The sequence below is a fragment of the Dermacentor andersoni genome, chromosome 8 (assembly GCF_023375885.2).
Source record: "Dermacentor andersoni chromosome 8, qqDerAnde1_hic_scaffold, whole genome shotgun sequence".
NCBI lineage: Eukaryota > Metazoa > Arthropoda > Arachnida > Ixodida > Ixodidae > Dermacentor > Dermacentor andersoni.
Window position 1 is genome coordinate 79,962,730 of NC_092821.1, and position 21,994 is coordinate 79,984,723.

The 21,994-nt window shown below is 44.0% G+C and overlaps 2 protein-coding genes across 2 annotated transcripts in view; both read right to left on the minus strand.

Moving 5' to 3' along the window:
- Positions 1 to 946, minus strand: part of LOC129386766 (2-Hydroxyacid oxidase 1-like) — a 64,052-nt gene extending 63,106 nt beyond the window's left edge. Inside the window, exon 1 of the mRNA XM_055074970.1 lies at positions 788 to 946. Within this exon, the coding sequence (XP_054930945.1) occupies positions 788 to 872 (85 nt within the window). The 5' untranslated portion in view covers positions 873 to 946. The remainder of the gene's footprint in view (positions 1 to 787) is intronic.
- Positions 947 to 12,946: 12,000 nt separating this feature from the next.
- LOC126538694 (uncharacterized) lies at positions 12,947 to 20,759 on the minus strand. Its single transcript, XM_050185412.1, has 5 exons — positions 20,744 to 20,759; positions 17,253 to 17,430; positions 15,817 to 15,968; positions 14,472 to 14,727; positions 12,947 to 12,968 (listed from the first exon to the last, which is right to left on the minus strand). Exons 1-5 carry the CDS (start codon positions 20,757 to 20,759, stop codon positions 12,947 to 12,949), a joined length of 624 nt encoding a protein of 207 aa, XP_050041369.1.
- Positions 20,760 to 21,994: the final 1,235 nt, after the last annotated feature.

Genomic DNA, 21,994 nt, shown 5'->3' on the forward strand with positions numbered 1-21,994 from the left:
ATTCATTTTTTGAAAATGCTGACCATGGGGATGCGCTATTGTACTTAAGCCCATTGAGTTATGCTAGTGTATGGCAGTCACGTTCAACGAGTTATGCTAAGTTCAATGTAAAACATTCCTCAACATGAAATCGCTCGCAAATGATTGAAAGCAATTTACGCAATAACTTCAAAAATGCGTGCAACCGACGTTGTTGCCCATAGTGAAAGTGTGGCAGAGAACAGAGATCCGTACGCAGTAGTTGCGGCTTAAGGCAGAATTCTATGTCAGCGTGGCTCCGCTTCTCCTCTTCAATAAAAGGGTCTCTTGAATGCGACTGTACGAAAGAGCATACGTGCTTCAGCTTGAAAGTGTCTAATGATATTCAAGTCCATTACGGGCCCCTGCACCCCTGTCAAGCTGTGACTATTGTCTGATTTACGGGCATCCAGCATCATGCACGTCATGAAATTGCAGAGACAAAATTTAGGCTACTTCCTTCTGTACGAGAGAGCGAGAGATGTGTGAAATTATAAATGCATCTCTCTTGCACACGCGGCACTGCCCTTACTTAGTGCTCATATCCACATGAACAACATTATCCAGAAAAGCAGTGCTGCCAACCGCTCATCGGCATGCTGATAGAAATAACTATGCATTTTATAACGTAACAAAAAAGGCCTAACGCCAACCATCTTTCACACTGCTAGATACATATTAGACGTAGTGATTTCTGCTTCTCTATATAAACAAAGTGGAAGGTAAAGCCTTTCGCACCGTGTTAGTTGTTCGTAACTGCAGTCCTTACCGGTCAGGACTCCCTTGACAACAACGGGGAGTGTCGAAATGCTGCGCAACCAGCGGATGTCCTCCCACGTCGCGGAAGTGGACATGAGGTTGCCCAGTGAGTCATTGCTTGAAGGGTCGAATTTGAATGATCTAGCGCTCCATGAAGCTTCCAGGTTAGCGAACCTGTGCGAAAGAACAGATGCCGTGAATTGTTCTTCACATATTCAAAAGAACACTTGAAACCCAGCATGGAAACCAACGCTTCAGAGCCCAGCTGTGCCTTTCCAGACACTCTTTCTGAAGCGTGCCTCATGACATCATAAACAATGATATTGAATTTACTATCAGTGTTTGCGCAGCTGTGCAAAATTTCAATAGAATCGGGCAAGTTGTGACCGTTGTTATGCGTGAGAGAACGAGAACCTTAATGAAATGAGGCTGTTTTCTGTCTTGCTTGATTTATACGCACGCAGCTGTGCGTCGTTTTAAAAGGTCGGGTTTAATTTGTAATCACATTATAGTAACAATATAAGACAAGCGTGTAATGTGCTCCTTATAAAATTAACATTTCAAGAATTGTCATTTCTCATGCCAAATCAAATACGAATCGCATAGTGCCAGCAGCAAATTGAATCGAATATCTAATGGTTTTCGAATAATGAACAAGTTAGCAAGTTTCTGTAACTAGTATGTTATGAAGCTATATTTGCTAAAAGCACCAATGGAGCATTAGTAGCCAACACTAGCTTCGTCACACGCAGATGACTCTTCAGAGAGCGCAAATGATCGCTGTACAGTCAGTAAAGTACGGCTGCCCAGGGGGCATAGCCTTTTCCCTTTCGTATGTTCTCATGTTTTATGTCTATACTATACACGTAAGGGTGGAAATGTACTGTACTTTTCATAGGCAGCCACTATGGGGTGGGGTAGAGAGGCGCCGGGGTCCGAGCCCCCTTCGGAGTTTTCTGGGCGGGAGGGGGGCAGAGCACCCCTCGGCGATGCCAAAGTCTACACTCCCCTTCCCCGCACCTAAAGTGTCATTGCTAGAGCTTTTTCACCCACATCATTTCAGCTTTCTTTTGACTTGCCTGGACCTCTTGACCTAAAATTTTGTTCTGGCTAATAGCTTACTACATCATTCTTGGCGCACGTGCATGACTTTTCATACATATGGTCGCTATATTTCTGCAAGTAGAGGACAGTGGAAACAAGTGGAGACAAGTGGAGACAAGACAAGTGGAGGACAAGCGCATTAGAAGCTCCAGCGTCGCCTACCTCATTCATATTTTCTCATTTCAAGATTATTTTAAATTTACAGTGTAAACACTATGCACGTAAACAATATATTTAAAAATATGCGAGGACAACTTTCATTATATTTTTGAAAGAGAAGGGGGTAACCAATTAACAAAAGAAAAGCTCGGGGAAAATGCCCACGTGCGCAACCTTTTCATAGTAGCAGGTGGGCTAAATGACGTCCTAAACAGGAAAGGAACAGGACTTACCCAGCGCTTTGCGAAGGGGGTGGACGACTTGCGCGAGCTATCCCCTCGAGTGCAGATCATGGTGTGCATGGTGCGGAGGTGCCTGTACATGACAGTCACGTACATAGAGCCATAGTGGCTGCTAATGAGGCGATATGGAAATGAGTCGAGAGAAAGGCTTCGAGGTTGTCGAAATAAACAAGGAATTGAGAAGGTGTGGTGGTTTTCAACGAGGCGGGATCCACCTCAATTACATACTTGCACTAGAAGTGGGCTGTCAACTTACGCTTTTGCTGTTGCTTTTTTAGGGAGCTCACCGGCGCTCAGGAGGACAGAGTAGACAATGATGAAGAAGGTCCCCTAGGGGAACCTCAGAATAGCATCGCCGTCAATAACAGAAAAAGGAGGAAAGCAAGTAAGGGAGCTCGCCACGCAGTAGTCTACATAAACATTGAAGGTGGCAGACGAAAGGAACTGTAGGCAGAAATTGAGGAGCAGTTAAATAGAGTACAAATAGGGGTGTGATCGGTTACAGAAACACACCTTAGAGACTCGGAAGAGCCACCATTGATTGATAATTATGTTTGGGAAGGGTGCAAAAGAACTATGTCGGAAATGAAGGGAGCGGAGTCGGAATGCTCATCTGTCAAGGAGCCAAATAGAAAAGACTAAATTCAACTTGTCAAGAGCATCTTTGGTTATGAAGTACTATGAGTGGGAAGAAACTTGGCTGTGCGTTACCTATTTATGGACAACAAATAATTGCACAGAGAAGAATAAAGAGTTAGCGGAATGCATAAGTGCTTATATTAGGGCTTTCGGGAATGATGCTGAGATTACCCTATTAGGTAATATAAATGCCCACATACAGGATTTAGATGGCTATACCCACAACAAAGGGAAATCAATGCTAGACCATTGTGAGCAACATAACCTTGTTGTCGTGAATACAGAGCCTAAGTGTGAAGGACAGATCACGAGGGAAGTGGGAAACCGGCAGTCAACCATTTATTGCTATTTGATGACAGAAGGAATTGCTGATAAGTTGATAGCAATTGTCATTGATGAGGAAGGGTACAGCAGCATAGGGAGTGATGATAAACGTATCGTTTTGAAGCTGGAATATATAGTTGGGAAAGAGAGTAAGGATTGCAAAATGGCCAGTCCAAATTTTAACGCTGAAAAAAATAACGAATATAGTCACTAGAGTCGAGAAAGAACATTGCAAATGACCAAATAAAGAGTGAGAATATAGTGAGCATCTAAGCGAAATAACAACAGAAATACGGGGAAAGAAACAGCATGTTCGTTGGAAAGGATAAGAGAAACCTAAAAGCTGGTGGAACAGCGAGATAGGAGAAGTGATCGCCGAACGACAGAAAACGTCCCGAGAGCACAGTCAGGCAAAGATGGCGCAGTTGCCGCAGGATGAAGTAGCCAGTAAATGGGAAATATTCCGGCAGAAAAAGCGTATGGTTCAAATACTGGTGCAAGCAAAGATAAAAAGTGAAAGAGAACGTTGGTTGTCAGAAATACGTGAGAAAAAGAAGCCCGCATCTGGCGTCTTCTGGAAGCCCATAATATTATTAGGCAGGAAGTCAACAACGATACAACTAAATATCCTAGACGAAGATGCAAACAATTTGGAAGGGAAAGCGGCAATAAATTACGTACGAGAAATAACAGCTGAATCTTTCCAGTGGCGAGGTTGTATTTAAAGAAAAAAAGAGCATGAAAAAGAACCAGGTGGAAAAGGAGATGGTGTTGACAAATTTCAGCTGGAAGACAGCCGAAGCGAAAATTCCTAAGCGCACTGCCACAGGGCTAGACGAGGTTCCCGTTAGACTGATTAATGAACTAGGACCAAAAATAAGGAAGCTCTGGTGAAAGCAGTGGAAAAATGTTTAAAACATAGACGAATACCAGACAGTTGATGACGAAGTGGAATTATTTATTTCATAAACGCAATGGGGAGGAATATAAAATTCACTCGTATAGACCGTTGACCATTACATCGGTAATAAACAGGCTAGCAATGCAGGCAATCAAATTAAAGCTGCAAGCATGGGCAGTGAATAAGGGAATTTTGGGAGAACTTCAGAATAGATTCAGAATAGGTAGACGTTTGGATGATAAATTATTTGTTCTTACTCAGTGTATTGAAATATCAAGACTACAAAGCAGACCGTTGTATGTGGCCTTTTTAGACATTACAGGAGGGTATGACAACGTAGACCGCAAGATTTTGTGGGATATTCTGGAAGGGGAAGGCTTAGATGATAACTGTGTACAGCTTTTCAGAGTGATTTACCTAGAACATACCGTTTGCGTTGAATGTGAAGAGATGAGGAGCGAGGATAAAGTTGATATCAACATGGGACTGAGACACGGGTGCCCTTTATCCCGACTGCTGTTTATGATGTACATGGTGAGGATGGATAGGGCACTAGAAGGAAATAATATCGATTTTAATCTCTCATACAAACAGGTAGGTACAGAAATAGAGCAGCAGCTTCCTGTTTTATTTTATGCGGACGACATTGTGTTGCTAGCTAACAAGCGCAGTGATTTGTAACGTCTGGCTAATATCTGGGGACAAGAAGGCAAGAATTTAGGTTTGAAATTTAGTGTTAGAAAATCAGGTGATATGGTATTCAATGAAAACAGTGGACAGGGGCAATACAGGGCCAGGAAATACGTCGAGTAAGAGAATATAAATACCTTAGTATGTGGATAAACGAAGGCAATAGAGATATAGAGACAAAGAAAATAGCAATAACAGTAAAGGGAAAGAGAAATGCAGCCATAATGAAGCACAGGGCGCTATAGGGATACAATAGGTAGGAGGTGCTCCAGGGTATGTGGAAAGGTGTAATGGTTAAAGGACTTACTTTTGGAAGAGCTGGTTGTTTGCTTCAAATCAGGGGTACAATAAGGACTCGATGGGAACCAAAGTTCAGTGGGTCGCGTCGGATTGGGCGCTCCCAGGAAGACTACAAATGAAGCTGTGTAGGGTGATATGGGTTGGACAAATTTTCAAGTGAGGGAAGCTCTCATTAAAATTGATAATGAAAAACTACTGAGAAATTTGGAAGAAAGTAAGTGGGCTGGGAAAGGGGGAGAGTATCTGTGCAGGGAAAGCATTGATTCACAGTGGAGGGAAAGAGCTAGGAAGCTTACCAGCAACTATGCGGCCTGTAAGGTCGGCAACACAGCAACAAATGACGTCAAGCGGAAGGTAAGAGAGGCTGAAATAATCTGATGGGCGGCGGCAATGGAAAAGAAACCTGTCATGAGTAACAGCATTAGAGGAAAAAATGAACTCAGGAAAGAAATCATTTATGATAACTCAGAGGAAGCTCATTACTTTTCGAAGCTAGATCATGATGCCTTAGAACACGCACCTATAAAGCGAGATATAAGGAGGAAGAAGAAGCATGTGCTTGCTGCGGTCAAGCTAGGGAAACGATGGAGAATGTTTTATTAGATTGTGAAGACAGGAAAAAGACAGGAAGACAGGACAGGTTTTGTCGCAGGAAAATCAACGGAAACAGCATTATTAACCATGAAGGAAATTATATTAGAGTCATTTGAAGAAAAAGAACTAACTCTCGGGGTTTTCGTGGATTTTTCCAAAACATTTGACTCCATAAATCACAAAGTATTATTCCTTAAACTTGAACACTATGGATTTCGCGGCACATTCCTTCAGCTTTTAATAACATATTTAGAGCACCGCCAGCAACGGGTTGTAATTAACAATTCTTCATCGCACTTTAGATCCATTCATTCTGGGGTGCCGCAAGGCAGTATTCTCGGACCTACACTCTTTAACATCTATATTAACGACATTGTGAATATTGACAACAGCGCTAAATGTATAATGTATGCAGATGATGTCAGCATATTTTTTAGGGCTAAAACACTTAATGACTTGACATTAAAGGCTAATGAAACTCTGCGCAAATTGGTCGAATGGAGTACTGAATCTTTATTGAAAATTAACGCTACCAAAATTAAAGCTGTACTTTTTAGACCTAAGAACAAACCACTAGAACACTTACCTACACTAACGCTTGGTTTTCAAAGCATTGAAACAGCGGAGTCAGTAAAGTGTCTAGGTGTGACACTGCAGTGCAATCTTTCATGGGACATGCACATCGAAAATCTGGTTAAAAAACTTGCAAAATGCACAGGCATGTTATACAGAGTCCGCTCTCTACTACCTCTGAGTGTTAGACTTTTAGTTTATAATGCACTATTTTTATCTAACCTTTCATATTGTCATCTTGTGTGGGGTACAACAACATGGTCAAATACATATAGGTTACAGAAAATACAGAAAAAGGTCATTCGTATCATTGCGAATGCCCCGTTTACTGCTCACACTCAACCTCTTTTCGCATCATTAAACGTAATACCAATTAATGAGCTATATAATTTATTGCTAAGTAAGCGATATGAAAGAAAACGGAAAAATCATGACACATTCTTTGATGACGCAGGTAACTTACGGCCCAAAGCTAATTACTACCCAACACGTAACAACGACGTCTGGCATGTGCCATCCTTTCGTACTAATTACGGTCGTCAAATGCTCCGACATATAATTCCAACTCTTCGTAATCGGCGCAATGAGCACTGAAAACCTAATGATACGATTTTTTTTTACTGCAAGTTTGCGTCTCCTTCCTCTTTTTTTCTTCTCTTATTGTTATTCTTCGTTTTGCATTCTTTAGTGTTCGTGAGCGTTTCGTGTTAATTTCTGCCGCCTTCATTTATTTGTTATTGCAAGAGGATGTTCACTAATATTTATTGAATTTGATGTTTACCTGTGCACTGTAGTCTTTCTTTTATTGTTATGTCCGTGTTCTGTTGCTGCCGGTTTTTATGTACCCCTAACATCCCTGATGTTGAAATAAAGGTATTTGTATTTGTATTTGTATCTGCCCAGCGGTCGATTTAGGCACAACTGGCCTCCTTGAAGCCTCTGGGCTCGGCGAAAGCAGAGGAAAAGTAAACATATCCGCAATCCAAATTAGTAAGAGGTGATTGGATGATTGGTGGAAGAAAACTAGGGAAGCCACAAACAGTGGAGGCGTGCAAAATCAAAGTTCACAGTAGCGGTTCAGACAGGTTTGTTATGGGAATTCATAATGTGTTTTCTTTTTCATTTCCTTTTTCTTTTCTAACATAGATAGGACATTAACAAATAAAATAACAAGAACTTGATGGCGGAATCCTCTACCCCGTTCTAAAGGGGACGCTCATAGCATGCATTCATCCATGCATCGATCCATGCATCCATCCCTCCACCCATCCATCCATTCAAGCGTGAAAGAGGAGCCCCGCTGCAGTACATGCCTCATTTACAAATAAAGCCTATGGGAAGGCAAACAAAGCCGAACATCATGAAATGACAAAATAAATAGGACTGTCAACGTCATGATTATCAGCCTATATTATGTCCACTTCAGCAAAGGGGGGGAGGGGGAGGGGGGGAGGGGGAAGGCGTCTCTCAGTGATCTCCAATTACCCCTGTCCTGGGCCAACCGATCCGAACTAGCACCTGTGAATTTTCTCATTTCATCGCCCTCTCCTAGTCTTCCGCCGTCCTCGACTGCGCTTCCGTTCTCTTATTAGCCATTCTGTAACCCTAACTGTCATCATACTGCTCTCTATCCTTTACATAGCGTCATCCAGGCTTTCAATTTCCTTTTTGACAGCGTCATTGAAGGCGCGCTTACGCAATTATCTTTATCACGATTGATTTCATATGCTGCGATCACTTCATGTGTCAGCTTGTCTTTCTCCGTCCTAATCACTGTGCTCTCCCTGTAGACCAGTTCCTTCTCCGTCTTAATCACTGTGCACTCCCTGTAGACCAGTTTACAAGTATAACATCTACACTTTAACGACAGGTGGCGCGATGCGACAGTCATTACAACCAGATTCTTATGTCCCCATGTCTGTTCTTCCCACACATTCGCGACCGGCCACTATACCTTTTCCTGCAGGCCAAGAGGAGAGAGTAAATTACATATTACAGGCAATTATTAAACTGCTCCTTGTGCCTTACTGAGCCTCCTACTTTCTTCCTAGCATCATGATTGACTATATAACAAATTTTTGAAAGTTTGCGGGTGGCAGAGAAGATAACATCTACACCAGCGTGCATGCCTATTTTCTTTCTATTCTGTAAAATTCTGTGCATGTAGAACACCACCACGAATCTTTCTTTCTTTTTCATTATCAGCTGTCTGTCCTGGTTGGTAATCATGGTGTAATTTTTTGGGTAAGCCACGTGCCACTAATATATAGGCGGATGTAGCAGTAGCCAGCCGGCACCAGGCGAGCCATCTGAGCAAAAAAGAAATGCTCTCTGCCAAAGGAAAACATGCTGTAAGGAAAGAATCTATTTAAACAAGACAAGATAGTGGCCCTTTTTTGAAGCTTTGTACATGTAAAGGGCAGAAGGTAATATGATGAGAGTCCCATTTGTTTATTTTTTTATTATTGCTTGGTGCTTGGCTTTGTTACACGTTCCATTCGCTGTTTCAACTTATATATGTCTTGCTTGTTGCAATAAAATATCAGTTCCGCTTTAATGTGGGACTGCCCGCTAGGGGCCAAGCAGTTCTGACGCTGGGCACTGAAGAGTACGACATGGGCACTGAAGTGGTACCGGAGGATATCAAGCTTATCAGCGGTACGCGGAATTACCGTCATTTTTTACCGTTTGATGGTTTCACGCCACGCTAATGGAGCTAACCCTAGTAGACTAAGCGGCCAGCCCAACGCACGTGACCCGTGGCTCACGGAGCGTGTCTCTTGGCTCATGAGCGCTCGTGAGGTCGACTCGGCACTGCCGCTGAGTACCAATGACTGACGCATCCGACGCAGCGAGAACTGCACAAGAACTGAACCAGGAAAACAACACCGTTGAAATGCACGTGGAGACGATACAAAAGCAGCAACAAATGGAAGCGGAGTGGACGTAACACGAGAGCAGTGGAAAGGTGATAAACATCCAGGAACAACGGCACACATGGGAGAGGAGAGGCAAGAAGACTCAGGCGCATATAAAACCAACAGCCGATGAAGCAGACCAACTGCGAACGCATCAAGCAGGAGCAACACTATTTATTGCGGGAAACGTGCCACATTATAGAAAACCGAGACTCCCGCCTTTGCCAGTGGACGACACGAAGATCACCTACAGACTTAAAGCGAGATTACAACTTTCCAAATGGGCACTAGTGGCAGTGACACATGCCATCGGCAGAGCTGGCAAGTTGTTTCAAAAAGACTTCTATGACGACATCCGGATTCAAGTGCAACATGTCGAGAATATAATAATCGCAAGTACACCAAAGACATAGCGTACGACATGCTCCTTAAAGCACCAGCATACAGCTTGGAAGGTCCATTTACGAAGTTAAGGCACATGTAAGGACACCAGAGGGCATCAGCACAGCCGTAATCTACAGCATCCCGCCAGGCAGAGCGAAGAAAAACTACTAAAAAGGCTACGAGTATCCGCAAGATACACGGTCCTCGCAGAGCGCATGCTAGGAAGATCGTCAACAGCATTCATCGACTTCAACGGACCAGACGTCCCATACAACATATATACATGCTGTGACTACCGCTGCAAACTATACAGGCAATTTGTGCAATACTGCAGAACCTGAGGAGAACTAGGGCGCCGGCAAGATATAAGCCCGAAACCCCTTATCAATTCTGCTACGTATGCGGGATGGAAAATCAACCAGAAGACCATGACTGCCAACCCAGTTGTAAAATCTGTCAACAACACCATGAGACAGCATAAAACGGACGCCGACATAAACTGAAACCAAATCCACCACCGTACAAGATCAGACTGCAATGGCAAAACAAGATCCAAGAGCAGCAACACAGATGGAACAGAAATTCAGACTCTGACTCCCAGGCGCTATCCGTATCAAGCAGTACCTTACTACAGAGTCCACGCAGATCCAGAAGTGATTCCAAATCAACAGGCGGTCATGCAAACCATGGACCCTGGTCTAGATCACTGTCTGGATCCCGTGCACGCCGCCCACAAAAGCGAGTCATGTATGCAGACGCTGCAGGAGGAAACACACGAGCACAAGAACCCATGCATGGAAACCGAACGAGATCTTTTAGCACAACTCCAAAATCAGCAAGCCCACATTGACAAGCTCATGCAAAGGTGCCAAGAATAAGACACCGCCAATCAAGCCTCGAAACCTCAAGGAATGCCAAACATCCCACCGCCCCTTAAAGAAGAAAGAATCAAACAAATTGTAAAAATGGAGGTGCGAGAGCAGATGCAGGAGGCCATGACCACATTTGCAAAGGGGATTTGCTCCAGCAACACATCAGCTCCAGCAACACATCAACGCTCCAGCAGATCCAGCAACACATCACCGCTCAGCTCGCTCCTATCCATGCTACCCTCCAAGACATCAGCAACTTCATGTCCTATGCCAAGCAGACCCACGTAACGAAAGCCCTGGTAGAAAAGCTACTCAACAACACCGAGACGGCTCCCAAAAAAGCACGTAAAGACCTCCAGAATGTAGCCAGACCGTAATCCATGGCCCGGTGCAAAAACAACGATTTCAAACAAGATGGTGAGTAATACCAAGAATAGATTACCACAATTCACATTGAAGTTGTAGCAACGGAACTGTCGCTCTATCCGAACCAAAAGAACAAACCTCCAGTTGACCAAACTGGAAGAACCAGAGCAACCAGGTTGACGGACTGGAAGGCCTTGCGAGAACATGACATAGAAAAAGACATCGAAAATATTGAAGAGTGGCTCACCGAAATGGTAAAGACAGTGGAGAAGCTCACTAAAGTCATTCAACTCACAATGAACACGCCGGCCGTAGACTCTCCTCTCCTAAATCTTTGGGATGCCAGAAGAGGACTACTGAGGTAGTGGAAAAGATGAAACTTAACCGCAAACAGCAGAAACGGATCGGTCAATAACAAAGCAAGCAGAAGAACAGGGAGATCAACTCAGCAGACAGAACTGGCATCACACTTAGCACATCGAGGCAAGAACTTCAAGGCACACTTAGCACGAAGAAGACCTGGCATATACTGCGAGCCCTTCTAGCTACCACCAAAACCAAGACCCAATAATGACATGAGACAAAGACCAGTCCTATCCGCAAACTGAGAAACAAATTCTGGTAGAAATCAAGCGTGAACTTGTCGGAGACAATGCCGCCAAGGTTACCGGTTCCCGACCGTACAAAGGCGAACCAAACCTCACCCTCGACAGTTCTTTCATGCTTGCTGAACTCCATGTCTCCGTTGCCAAACTGATCCGTAACACATCGCCAGGAAATGACAAGGTGACGAACAAGATCCTACGAAACCTCCCATACAATGCCTGTAATGGACTCCTCCACTACATGAATAACTGCTGGGAAAAGGTGAGCTCCCGGCAGAATGGAAGTATGCATAAGTCATTATTATTATTATTATTATTATTATTATTATATACAATAGCCCTAAAGGCCATCGAAGGCGGGTATTACATAGGGGGGGGGGGGGGGCTACAAGAAACAAGTTTACATTCAGGCACAGCATATATAAAAAGGAAAACATTTACAAGAAACTATTAAATTATACCAAAACACAACAAGCTCCTACGAATCAGCAACCTACGGTCCATCTTCCTTAGTCCCTATGCTGGAAAGCTTCTCGAACACATGGTTCCCGATCGCCTCGCCACAAACCTGGAAGACTCAGTACTCATGCGTGACACAATGTTTGGCTCCTGACAGCTCTTCTCAGCACAGGATATACTGCTACAGCTCAAGGAAGAATTCTTGGACTACCTAGAACGTCAAAAAATTTGTCTATTTAAACAATAGATGTAAAAGGAGCCCTCGATAATGTGAAGCATGAAGCAATCCTTGAGAATTTCCAAGACACACGCTGCGGAATCCGGACCTACCAATACGTACACGACTTTCTGAAAGATTGCACGGCTTCGTTGGGTATCGGCAACATCCGAAGCGACAAGTTCGAAATGCCCAACAAAGGAACTCCACAAGGGTCAGTCATTTCACCTTTGCTGCTCAATTTCGCCATAATTAAGCTCGCGCAACAACTCGATGGCATCGAAGGTTCAAGTCATGCAATATACGCCGATGATATAACGTAAAGGACAAAAGCATCCACAACCGGCAGGCAGCAAACTACCATCCAAGAGGCAGGTAGATCAGATGGAACAGATCAGATAGAACAGTACCTCTCAAAATGTGGTCTCCAGTGTGCCTGCGAAAAATCAGAGCTACTGATACTCAAGGCGAACCCCCGGTGAAGACCACCAGCCTACGTCGCCCCAGAACACAACGTCAGACTCAATGGAATCGATATCCCTCAAGTTGGCTCCCTCCGCGTCCTTGGCCTCACAATACATAAAGACGGTTCGGCAGCAGCTACACTTCCGAAGCTTCAGAAAACCATAACACAAGTAACCCATCTCATTCGGCGTATAGCCAGCGTCCAATTAATCCAAGCCCTCCTTGTAAGCCGGATTACATATGGCATCCCGTATCTACTCCTCAAGGAAGCTGAAAATGAAAAACTCAATATCTACATCAGAAAAGCAATCAAGAGCGCACTAGGACTTTTCAGTGCGACGTCAACCACGACACTCCTCAAGCTTCGCCTCCATACCACCTGGGAAGAAATGAGTTAAGCTGACAGAGCCAGCCAGCAGGAACGCCTTAAGCTGATTCAAACAGGCAGAGCGGTACTTCGCAAACTCGATACAGCGAAAACTTCATAGCAAACTTAGACGAGAAAGCCCGGTTGCCGTCACGTCTTCGTGACTCTACCTCTGTCGCTACAATACCTCGCAACATGCATGCAACATACCACCAAGACAGAAGACGAGCAAGAGTTACAGCGCTCAGCAAGAAATACTCAAATAACCGCAACACAAAATATACAGATGTGGCAAAATGCCCAGATAGAAGAGCATACGGAATTACCGTGACCAACAACCAAAGCAATGAGCTAGTTGCTTCCACCATACCAGCCAGTAATCTAGAAACGGAGGAGAAAGTGACCATCGCCCTCGGTATCACCACATGCAAACACACAGCAATAACCTTGCGCGACTCGCAAACGGCATGTAGAAACCTATGAAAAGGCCACGTTCCTTCCAGAGCAGTGAAGATTCTAAAAGAAATAACAAGACGACAAGAACTACACGAAACCTACGTCGCATCTACCCATGGCCACGAGCACCTGGCAGGAAAAGCATCAGCGCATGCTATCGCCCGAAAGCATACCAGCCGGGATTTCCTGCCATACGGTCTTCGGAAAGCGACGAGGGTGGAGGACATTCGCATCAACTACGCCGTAATATAGCAATGTTACCGACTGGCATGAAGACAATATCCTCAACCACATCCAAAGTTCAGCAACGAAGAAACCGCCGCCGTCCGCAGACTACAAACGAATACGTATTTCCATGGAATTATCATGCACCGGATGAACCCCACGAAATTCTCATACCTGTGCCGACACCGCGAGAAGTACCGTAAACATAATGCATCAGAACCGCTACAAGTGATCGAAGAAGCATGGGAGGCAATGTTAAAGGCACAGAGCCTAGAAGATCTGTGAAGTCTGGTGGACCGGGCCCGGGCTGTGGCATTAGCCAACGGCTTTCTGGACTCCCATCTAGGGCGAAGAGCCGCCCATCTAGGGCGAAGAAAGAACTTTCTCGCTCTTTATCACGATAAACGTTCATTCCTCCTCCAGTTAAGTGCAATGTACTGTTGTTCTTCACCATGACCCCGTCTGTGCGCCCAGTAAACCCTTTAAGATGCTGCAGCAATTAGCCCACCAAGCCATCCTTTTGAACAATGAAGCTTTTCATACATTTGTTCAAAATATTGTGTCACCTCTTTGTCGTGTGCTGCATAGCTTCGCTCGTCATCCATCTGGAATGGCGCATGATTTTTCGAATATTTCGAATATTCACAAACCCCCTGCATTACACAAATCGAAAGGTACCGAAACATCCCGCACATTCCAAACGTACTCATTTGTTTCGATCTCGCTTAAAACGTTTGCTTCTTGTTTCTCATCACAGTTTGGTGGAACGTAGCGCTGCAATGTTAAGTAGTAGTTGCTGGGCAATTAGAGAAGACCCCAAGATAAAGTACTCACCTGAGGCCCTCCGGAAGTACTAGCTGGTTCTTGCTGAGGCTTGCCGCCTGTCCATCGACATGTGAATCCACTGTTACCACGATGGCAGCGATGTTCTGCTGTTCCGCCCTCCTGACTATAGATTTAGTGAGGGAACGGTTACTAAAGAGATACGTATGCTGCCACAACAGGCAGTCCGGGGCACTGGCTCTGATGTCTTCCAGCGACACGGTGCTCATGGCGCTCACGATCATCACCGTGCCCGCGTCCCGTGCCGCTGCAGCAAATGAAGTACAAACGAACTCACTTCTAGATCACCTGGCACTTGCCCGGCACTCGCATTCCCCTTCAATATTGGATGCCCACGTTTTAGCCGATACGTTGGCAGTTTCACTGCACTCATGATTGTACCACAGCAGATCCGTATGCAGTAGAATGACGCATCGACATTGCGTAACGCTACTGTGCAGACAAGCGAAATGTGTTTTGAGATGCACTGAGCAGCTCTCTACTTGCAGTGTGGAACGCACTGACGCTATCATTTTGGTGAAAAAAAATAACTTACAGAACGCTCGCGTTGCCCTTGTGAGCTTTTTGAGCCGTCGCATTCTTTTTATTTACCGACCCGTCGACAATCATAATGAATCAACTCTTCAACAAACTGTATTTTCACGAAGCATATGAAAGGCCAGTTGTACCCCACGTCTAAGAAATTCGCTACCTTCCTTTGGGGTAGGATTTTTCTGTATCCACATGACAATTATTAGTAAATTTCTGACGAGAAACAGAAGTACATTAGTGGCAGAGATATCTTGCAGTGTGAACTGTATTTGGCAAAATTTTCGGGAGCCTAGTTTCAAGCTAAGATGAGAATGAGATTTTGCAATCAAGGACTGCCCAACGGCTATAGAACGAATGTTCGTTTCCAAAAACGAGCATTCGCTCCGTACTCTGAGTGCAAGCTATGTACAAATACTCTACGCGAAGTGGGATGTACCTAGTAGTGACCTACTTCTGAGTGCGCGAAGAGTGGCTTCATTGTGTTTGAAACATTTTATTCTGCGCGGAGGGGTGCTTATCAAAGATTTTCATCAAGGCTGACTGCAGCTTTGTTTCGCCACCCAAACTAGTCATTATTTCTCAACAATGAGCGCTAACAAGCGCCAATCGGCCCTTAGCAACAGTGCATTCTCTCACCTCAGTGCCTGAAATTTCCACGTTTCCCGTGCGGCAATGCGTAAAGTGTTAAAAATTTCTTCTCTCACAAGTCCTAAGCTCCCCACACCCATGAAGTTACCAGCAGGGCAACAACTTCAATTTTTCTCGCAGTTGTAAATAAAGGCAGATAAAAGAACTGTGCGCATACCTTGGGCAGTACCGAGCTCTCCCACCCGGTTGGCAATCATCTGTGCAGCAGTAGGAGAGAAGCCAACAGGAAAAGATATTCTCTGGCCTAACAAAGCCGTAGCAGTGTCAATCTTCGATACGTCCACAAAGACCTTAGGCCGGAACCTAAGCCTGCGTATCAAGTTTTGGAACATTTTGTCATAATTACACATTTGAGTGAAGTTTCTAATTTTTAAAACTTTGCGAAAGAGATTTTAGCATGAAACTCTTGCTTGAATCACTTGTTTTATTCACAGTATGCCTACTCCCAATGTTAAACGAAAATTTTGTTTTCACCCTTTCTTTTTGACTGCATTGTCTTATTGCCAGTTTACTTTTACTAGCGTGTACCGTCCAACCACCTCCGCACGTATTGCCCCTACTCAGAAGGTTCCATAAATGCCGACTATGAAATATGAGTGCATGGTTATGGTATCTTCTAAAACAATGAAAAAGCAGTACTGAAATGAGGAACTGAAGCCGCTTCTTAAAGCAAATCGGATGATTGGTGTAATATACGGCGAAAAAATAATTCGATAGGTGAGTGCCGCTGCGCTTGATGAAAAGTGCGACGAAAATCACAACAAAACGTGCCAGCATCTTGATGAAATAATTGCAATATCAACCAAATTACAGCAGAACTCATCTCACGAATACTTTCGACGGTGATCTAACTGGCATTCGCCTAGAAAGTTCTACCCGAAGTCACTTTATCATGTGTAAGGGTGATTGTACGACTTCGCTTATTCTATATCTGGCATACACCAGTATTGCCTAAAGTTATTTTCCACGAACCCATGCACAGTCCCAACGGATCTGCACAGCAAACTTGCGTCCAACGAATATTTGCTCGAAACAGATATTCAAGAAAAGGCCACGTGTATTTCCACTAAAGCTGCAATAACAGCGGACTTGAATACGTTTCTGGATTTTAGGCTTCAATTTATTCTGGCACGCTGTATATTTAGATCTAAACATCTATTCAATTATTGTTAATATCAAGTTATCAAATTTGATGCAAAGCACGATGACATTCCGATTCAAAACAGGGATTCTGGATATTTTGCACCTCTGACGTAACAGTTCTGCGGAAACACGCAAGGTGGAGAGGAATAATCAATGCAAGAAAAATCAGACATCCACCTGTTTGAATCGTATACCTTGCCATCTGCTAGCCCCCTGGTTAGCTCAGATAGTATTGCTGCTTGCCCGTAAAAGCGTGGTCCCGGGCTCGAGTGCCGGACCAGGACGAGATTTTCTTCAACTGCGAGGCTTTTCTTTCGAGGAAACCATATAGGTTTTCTTTGTAGCCGCTGGTACGAGCGGGTGTGTATCCCACCTATATGTATAAATAATATTCACTACTGTCCGTGGGTGTATAATGATAATTTCAATGTAATCTTTCAAATTACGTACCTCGTGAACGCTGCGGTATTCTCCCGGAGAGTGTGTTCCTGGTCCGCTCCTTGGGCGATGTAGTTTCTGGTGGCATTGTCCAGCTTTGCCTCGGCCAATCGTTTGATGTCCGCGAGGGTAAGCACGGTGTTGTCCTCTTCGACTCTCTCGGGCTCTGCTCGTGCCCAGTCGCCGCTCCCTGCGGTAATCGTGGTTGTTCAAAGAGCTCAATATCGTGCAGACTCGTTAGTCTTCTCGGTGCATGATTTATGCGGTTTCTATTCACATTGCAGGCTTTCAGGTGCCCCAGAGCTGCTAGGTAACTGCCCTTTATGGGCAATTTACTGCCAGCGGCACAAGAACTACAAGACCAAATTAACGCCTAATTAAAATTTCAGCCCTTATTTAGACCCTCCGAAATCAACAAGCTGAAAAAAGAAACTGTGGCACTCGTGGTATAAAGGACAGCCCCGTGGGGAGAAGGAAGGTGCTGCAAACTAGTTTCGGCAACTTGGGGTTGATTACCGTGCACCAAATAAATACGCAACAGCGCTTCTGCATTGTTCACCAAACGGAATACTTCCCCTGTGACCTGGAATGGAACCAGTAACCTCTTGGCCAATGATCCGTCACAGCGCATATTTGTTGTTGCTTGAAACGGTGGTAATGATATTTTTTTTCAAATACAAGACAACTTCACGGTGCGAGAGATTGCTGAAGTAGCATTGGTAAAGAGAACGTACCGAAACGTACAGGCTGTACGTGGTACCACTAACCTGTCATAGAAAAGAGATATGGCATTAGCTGCGATGGTACTGAAAAAGAAAAGTTCTATCTTAACGTGCCTTTTAGGTCACAAGGGAGCGCGCATATTGTACTCAAAGTGCGGCAGCAACGTCTTATTCCACCAGCAAGTGCTGGAATGTGTAGATGGGGTTGCTGAACTTTAGCCTTGGTCTCAGTTTGAATGTTTCCTCGTGTTTTTTTACTTATTAGAACCACCACTAGAACACCATCAACTGTTCTTTTTAATATTTTTACCTCGCTCTAACCAAACACGTAAATAAATATGTACTTCCAAAAGGCGGCTTGTTAAGGTTGTTTAATGTCATCGTCGCGATAATGCGTCTCTGCAGTTTATAGGCCAATGAGCTTCGTTTTAAATTTATTGATAAAGTTTCCTTTCCATGACTCGCGCTTTGCATGCGCACATTTGTACATCACACCAGCTGTGTTGCTCTTAAAAAGCACACTGCTTTGAGCCTTCGGTTCTGCTTCCATAGCGGAAATGTTCCTTATTATCGCTTGCTGTCCTCTTCCTACACTTCAGCGCATGTTTACCGCAGTGTGCGTATTTAGTAGATAGTAGCCATCGGTTATAACATGATGCTGACATTCTAGGCTCTGGTATTGATATTCTTTTGTATGTATATGTTTCCACATTTATTTATTTTGCTGTGCAAATCACAGGCACATCGCCCGTAAGCACTTCTGAGAAGAGGCAGGGCCTTTGCGAAGGTTCTAAAACACCAATGACCATTCTTTATGCACTTGCTAGTCTTGTTTGCGAATTACCAACGAAACCATTTTTATATTTGGAATAATGATCTTAGTTCGATCAAAGTGTAGGCATAGCTTGAAATTTGCTAACTGCAGAGAAACATTCGGTAGAACTGTCAATGCTGGTAAACAATAAAGTGACATTCAAGCTTATCAGACGGGCAAGCTACAGACAGGCAGCAGTAAAAAAAAATTTGGGCTCCATAAAATAAGTAAAAACTGTTTTGATTCTCCTTTCTCTTCACTCTATTTTAGCCCCTCCAGCTTCAGCTATGTAGAGTAGCATGTCAGCAATTGTATGCACGTCGGGTGAAACTTCTCACTTCTAATAGAGGACTTCGCTGCCCTTCCCCAGCCGTAACAAAGAAACTTTGCATTGCACATAACAAGATGTATACAGTGAAAGATAATCATAGAATTTCATCATCCAATTCGACAACGCAGTAAAGGCATCAGAGAAATTCAATGCAAAACTTCGCAATACCCACAGCACCCGCTAACCTTTGCTGGAAGTTGTTCCGAGTAGCAAACAACTTTTATTGGTGACTGCGACGACATTAGAAGGTATTTGCAAGATACGTCCAGCGGAAAAGCGGCATTAGAAGACAGAATGTTTGTCTATTCGGTAAAAGATCGGTGTTATATTATATCAAACAAGCTTGTAATACTGTCTTTATTATCAATGCTCCATTTTGAATACATTGTATTGTGCTGTCATGTGGCTGAAAATTCTCGTTAGCATAGAGCTCTGGTTTCTCAACAACAGACATAAGGCGATACCATATTTTTTCTATATGATGCATTAGTGGCACTACGTGTTTCGGAATGGTCTTAGCAAGAATGCTACTTCGACACTCTCTCACAGCGTGTTGAGTTGAGACCAGTTACTTCAAAAAATATATAGACCACCGTATTTCACAAGAAGGAACATACTGTAGGATAGAAGGCCAATTAGAAATTGCTTCACTATTGAGCAAAATACTCACCATAGTAAATTCAAATACAACTAGGGCAATATCTATGTAAAATAGCATGCAATAGAGAATTCTGAAGAATGCAACCAACCTCTCCACGAGGCATTTCAATTGAGTAGAGTAAGCACCTGTCATAGAGCCACTGCGTAAACAAAGAGTACAGGTAGCATACATCAACCACCTTAGCAAATATATTGCAACAATCTTACACGCGTTCCAGGTATACGCCTGAACAGGATGTGGGACATCCAGGATGGGTGAAGCGAAGAAAGACGACGTGCGGCAGGCAAGCTGAATCTCGACAGGCACTCAGCCGTTCATGGACGTCGAGACTAATTGAGCCTGAATTATCAAAAAACGCCTTTTGGGAGCGTAGCGAATGCTCCGAAACATCGACCGTGCGGCTCCCCCCGAAGTTCATACGGACGCTAGCGCTATTGGAGTCAGCGCTGTCTTTATTCAACGCGTCGATAAGAAAGGACATGGCAATGCCTATGCGAGTAGCTCCCTGAGCAATTCCGAGCTCAACTACACCGTCGCAGAGCAAGAAAATCTTGAAGGATTTACAAGTACAGCGCTTGCGATCACACCTGTACGGACAGCCTTTCACCGTGGTGAAAGACCATCATTCTCTCTGCCACGTGGGTAATGTCCGTGATCCATCAAGTCGGCTGCCGCGTGGGACGCTTCGATTACCGGAGCATGATTTGACCATTTGTTATGAACGTGGTCGGCGGCACCCGACGGTGACTGCCTCTCGCGCATGACGCTCCTTATTTGTTTCGCTTGTCCGACGAAAACTCCTTGCTTGCAGTGTCGCTGGTGATGACTGCTGTGGTCTAAGTATTTATTTCTGGCTATCAGTAGGCTTCCGGCACAGAGTATTTGTGCCCAGGAACGCATATGTGGCCTTGAATAAGGCAAATCCACTTGTCGTAACGTTGACTCGCGCTTCTACCTTGCTCTGGTTTTGCTCACCTTCTTGAATTTCCATCTACCGCCTTCCCTGTGCTTTTTCTGGATTACATGTGCAAGCAATAAATGGAACATGGACGTAATAGCAAACGAGAATCAAGCAAAGCAATGCAACTACAACACAGAAACAGGATTTACCAGCATGCAAACAATACACAAGCTCACAGTCAAGTTTGTTTTGAAAATTGTTGAACAGTACGCGCGTTCATATTCACTCCGCTATATTATTGTTCTGGCTTGGAACGCGTATTTCAAAATACTCATTTCTATCGTTTTGAAACCGTGTTTAAATACCAGCATGAGTGATTTACAGATAACTGCAGCTAAATGAACTGTAAAATTAGGAAATAGTTTGTTTCGGTTGCTGGTTTCTTCTGTAAGCGTTTACTTTAGAAATTTCTGAAGTAACACTTCGAAGGAAATTGAAACAGTAAATCTTATCAAGGTTTTAGGAGAAACTAACTAGCTGCGTTCCCTTTCATGACTTCAAGTATACCGTGGACGTTTAGGTACAGCAAGCACATGCATTAAAATATGCGTTTTGCCAGCCGAACCTAATGAACACACGCACTTTAGAGTTTCGTCACTTAAGTGAGCATTTAAGAGAGATGTAAGATTGTGAACAGTGCCTTTGTAAAGGTTATTTCTAAGATTATACCACATGATCGTTCCTGGAAGCATTCCCTGGGTCTCATTCATTCTATTGTCGTTTTCTACGTTTGGATACGACGAACAGGTATTGTTCTACCTAAGAACTGGTAGGATTTTATTGCAAATGTAACCAATTCCTGGATTTCCTTTTCCAAGTGTTCTCCACAACAATTCCTAAGCAACATTGCCAGTTATCAGGAGGGCGGTAAATGCGGCCATATCGTTTTTACAGAGAAGCTCTTTATGCCTAGGATTCCTAGATTTCTTCGTGGCGTGACTTCGACAGAAAACTATCATCATCTATGGTTCATCCCCCCGAATACAATGGCGCATGCCCCCCGTAAGGCAGAGGCTACAAGCGGTCAGCTAAGTTAAGCGAATAACACATACATCCTTTGGAATTGCATATACAACATACGAAGTAGCGAACGCTTCAATGAAGAGTAAGCTCAAAACAAGCATTCCAACCACATAATGACGATAAGGCTTTCTAATGCCTACATTCAATGCGAAGCACGTAGCACTTCCCACATACGTTTTGTGCTAAAGAATGTTGTGATTAAGGCTTGCGTTGGTGCTTGTTGGAATAACATACTTATAAAG

What these genes read in the sequence shown, in the direction of transcription:
- LOC126538694 (XM_050185412.1), bottom strand. An exon ending in AGAGCTCGGTACTGCCCAAG is followed by an intron (nt 14,728 to 15,816) that starts GTATGCGCACAG and finishes CATTTGCTGCAG; the next exon opens with CGGCACGGGACGCGGGCACG. An exon ending in GTACTTCCGGAGGGCCTCAG is followed by an intron (nt 12,969 to 14,471) that starts GTGAGTACTTTA and finishes ATTTCTTCCCAG; the next exon opens with GTGGTATGGAGGCGAAGCTT.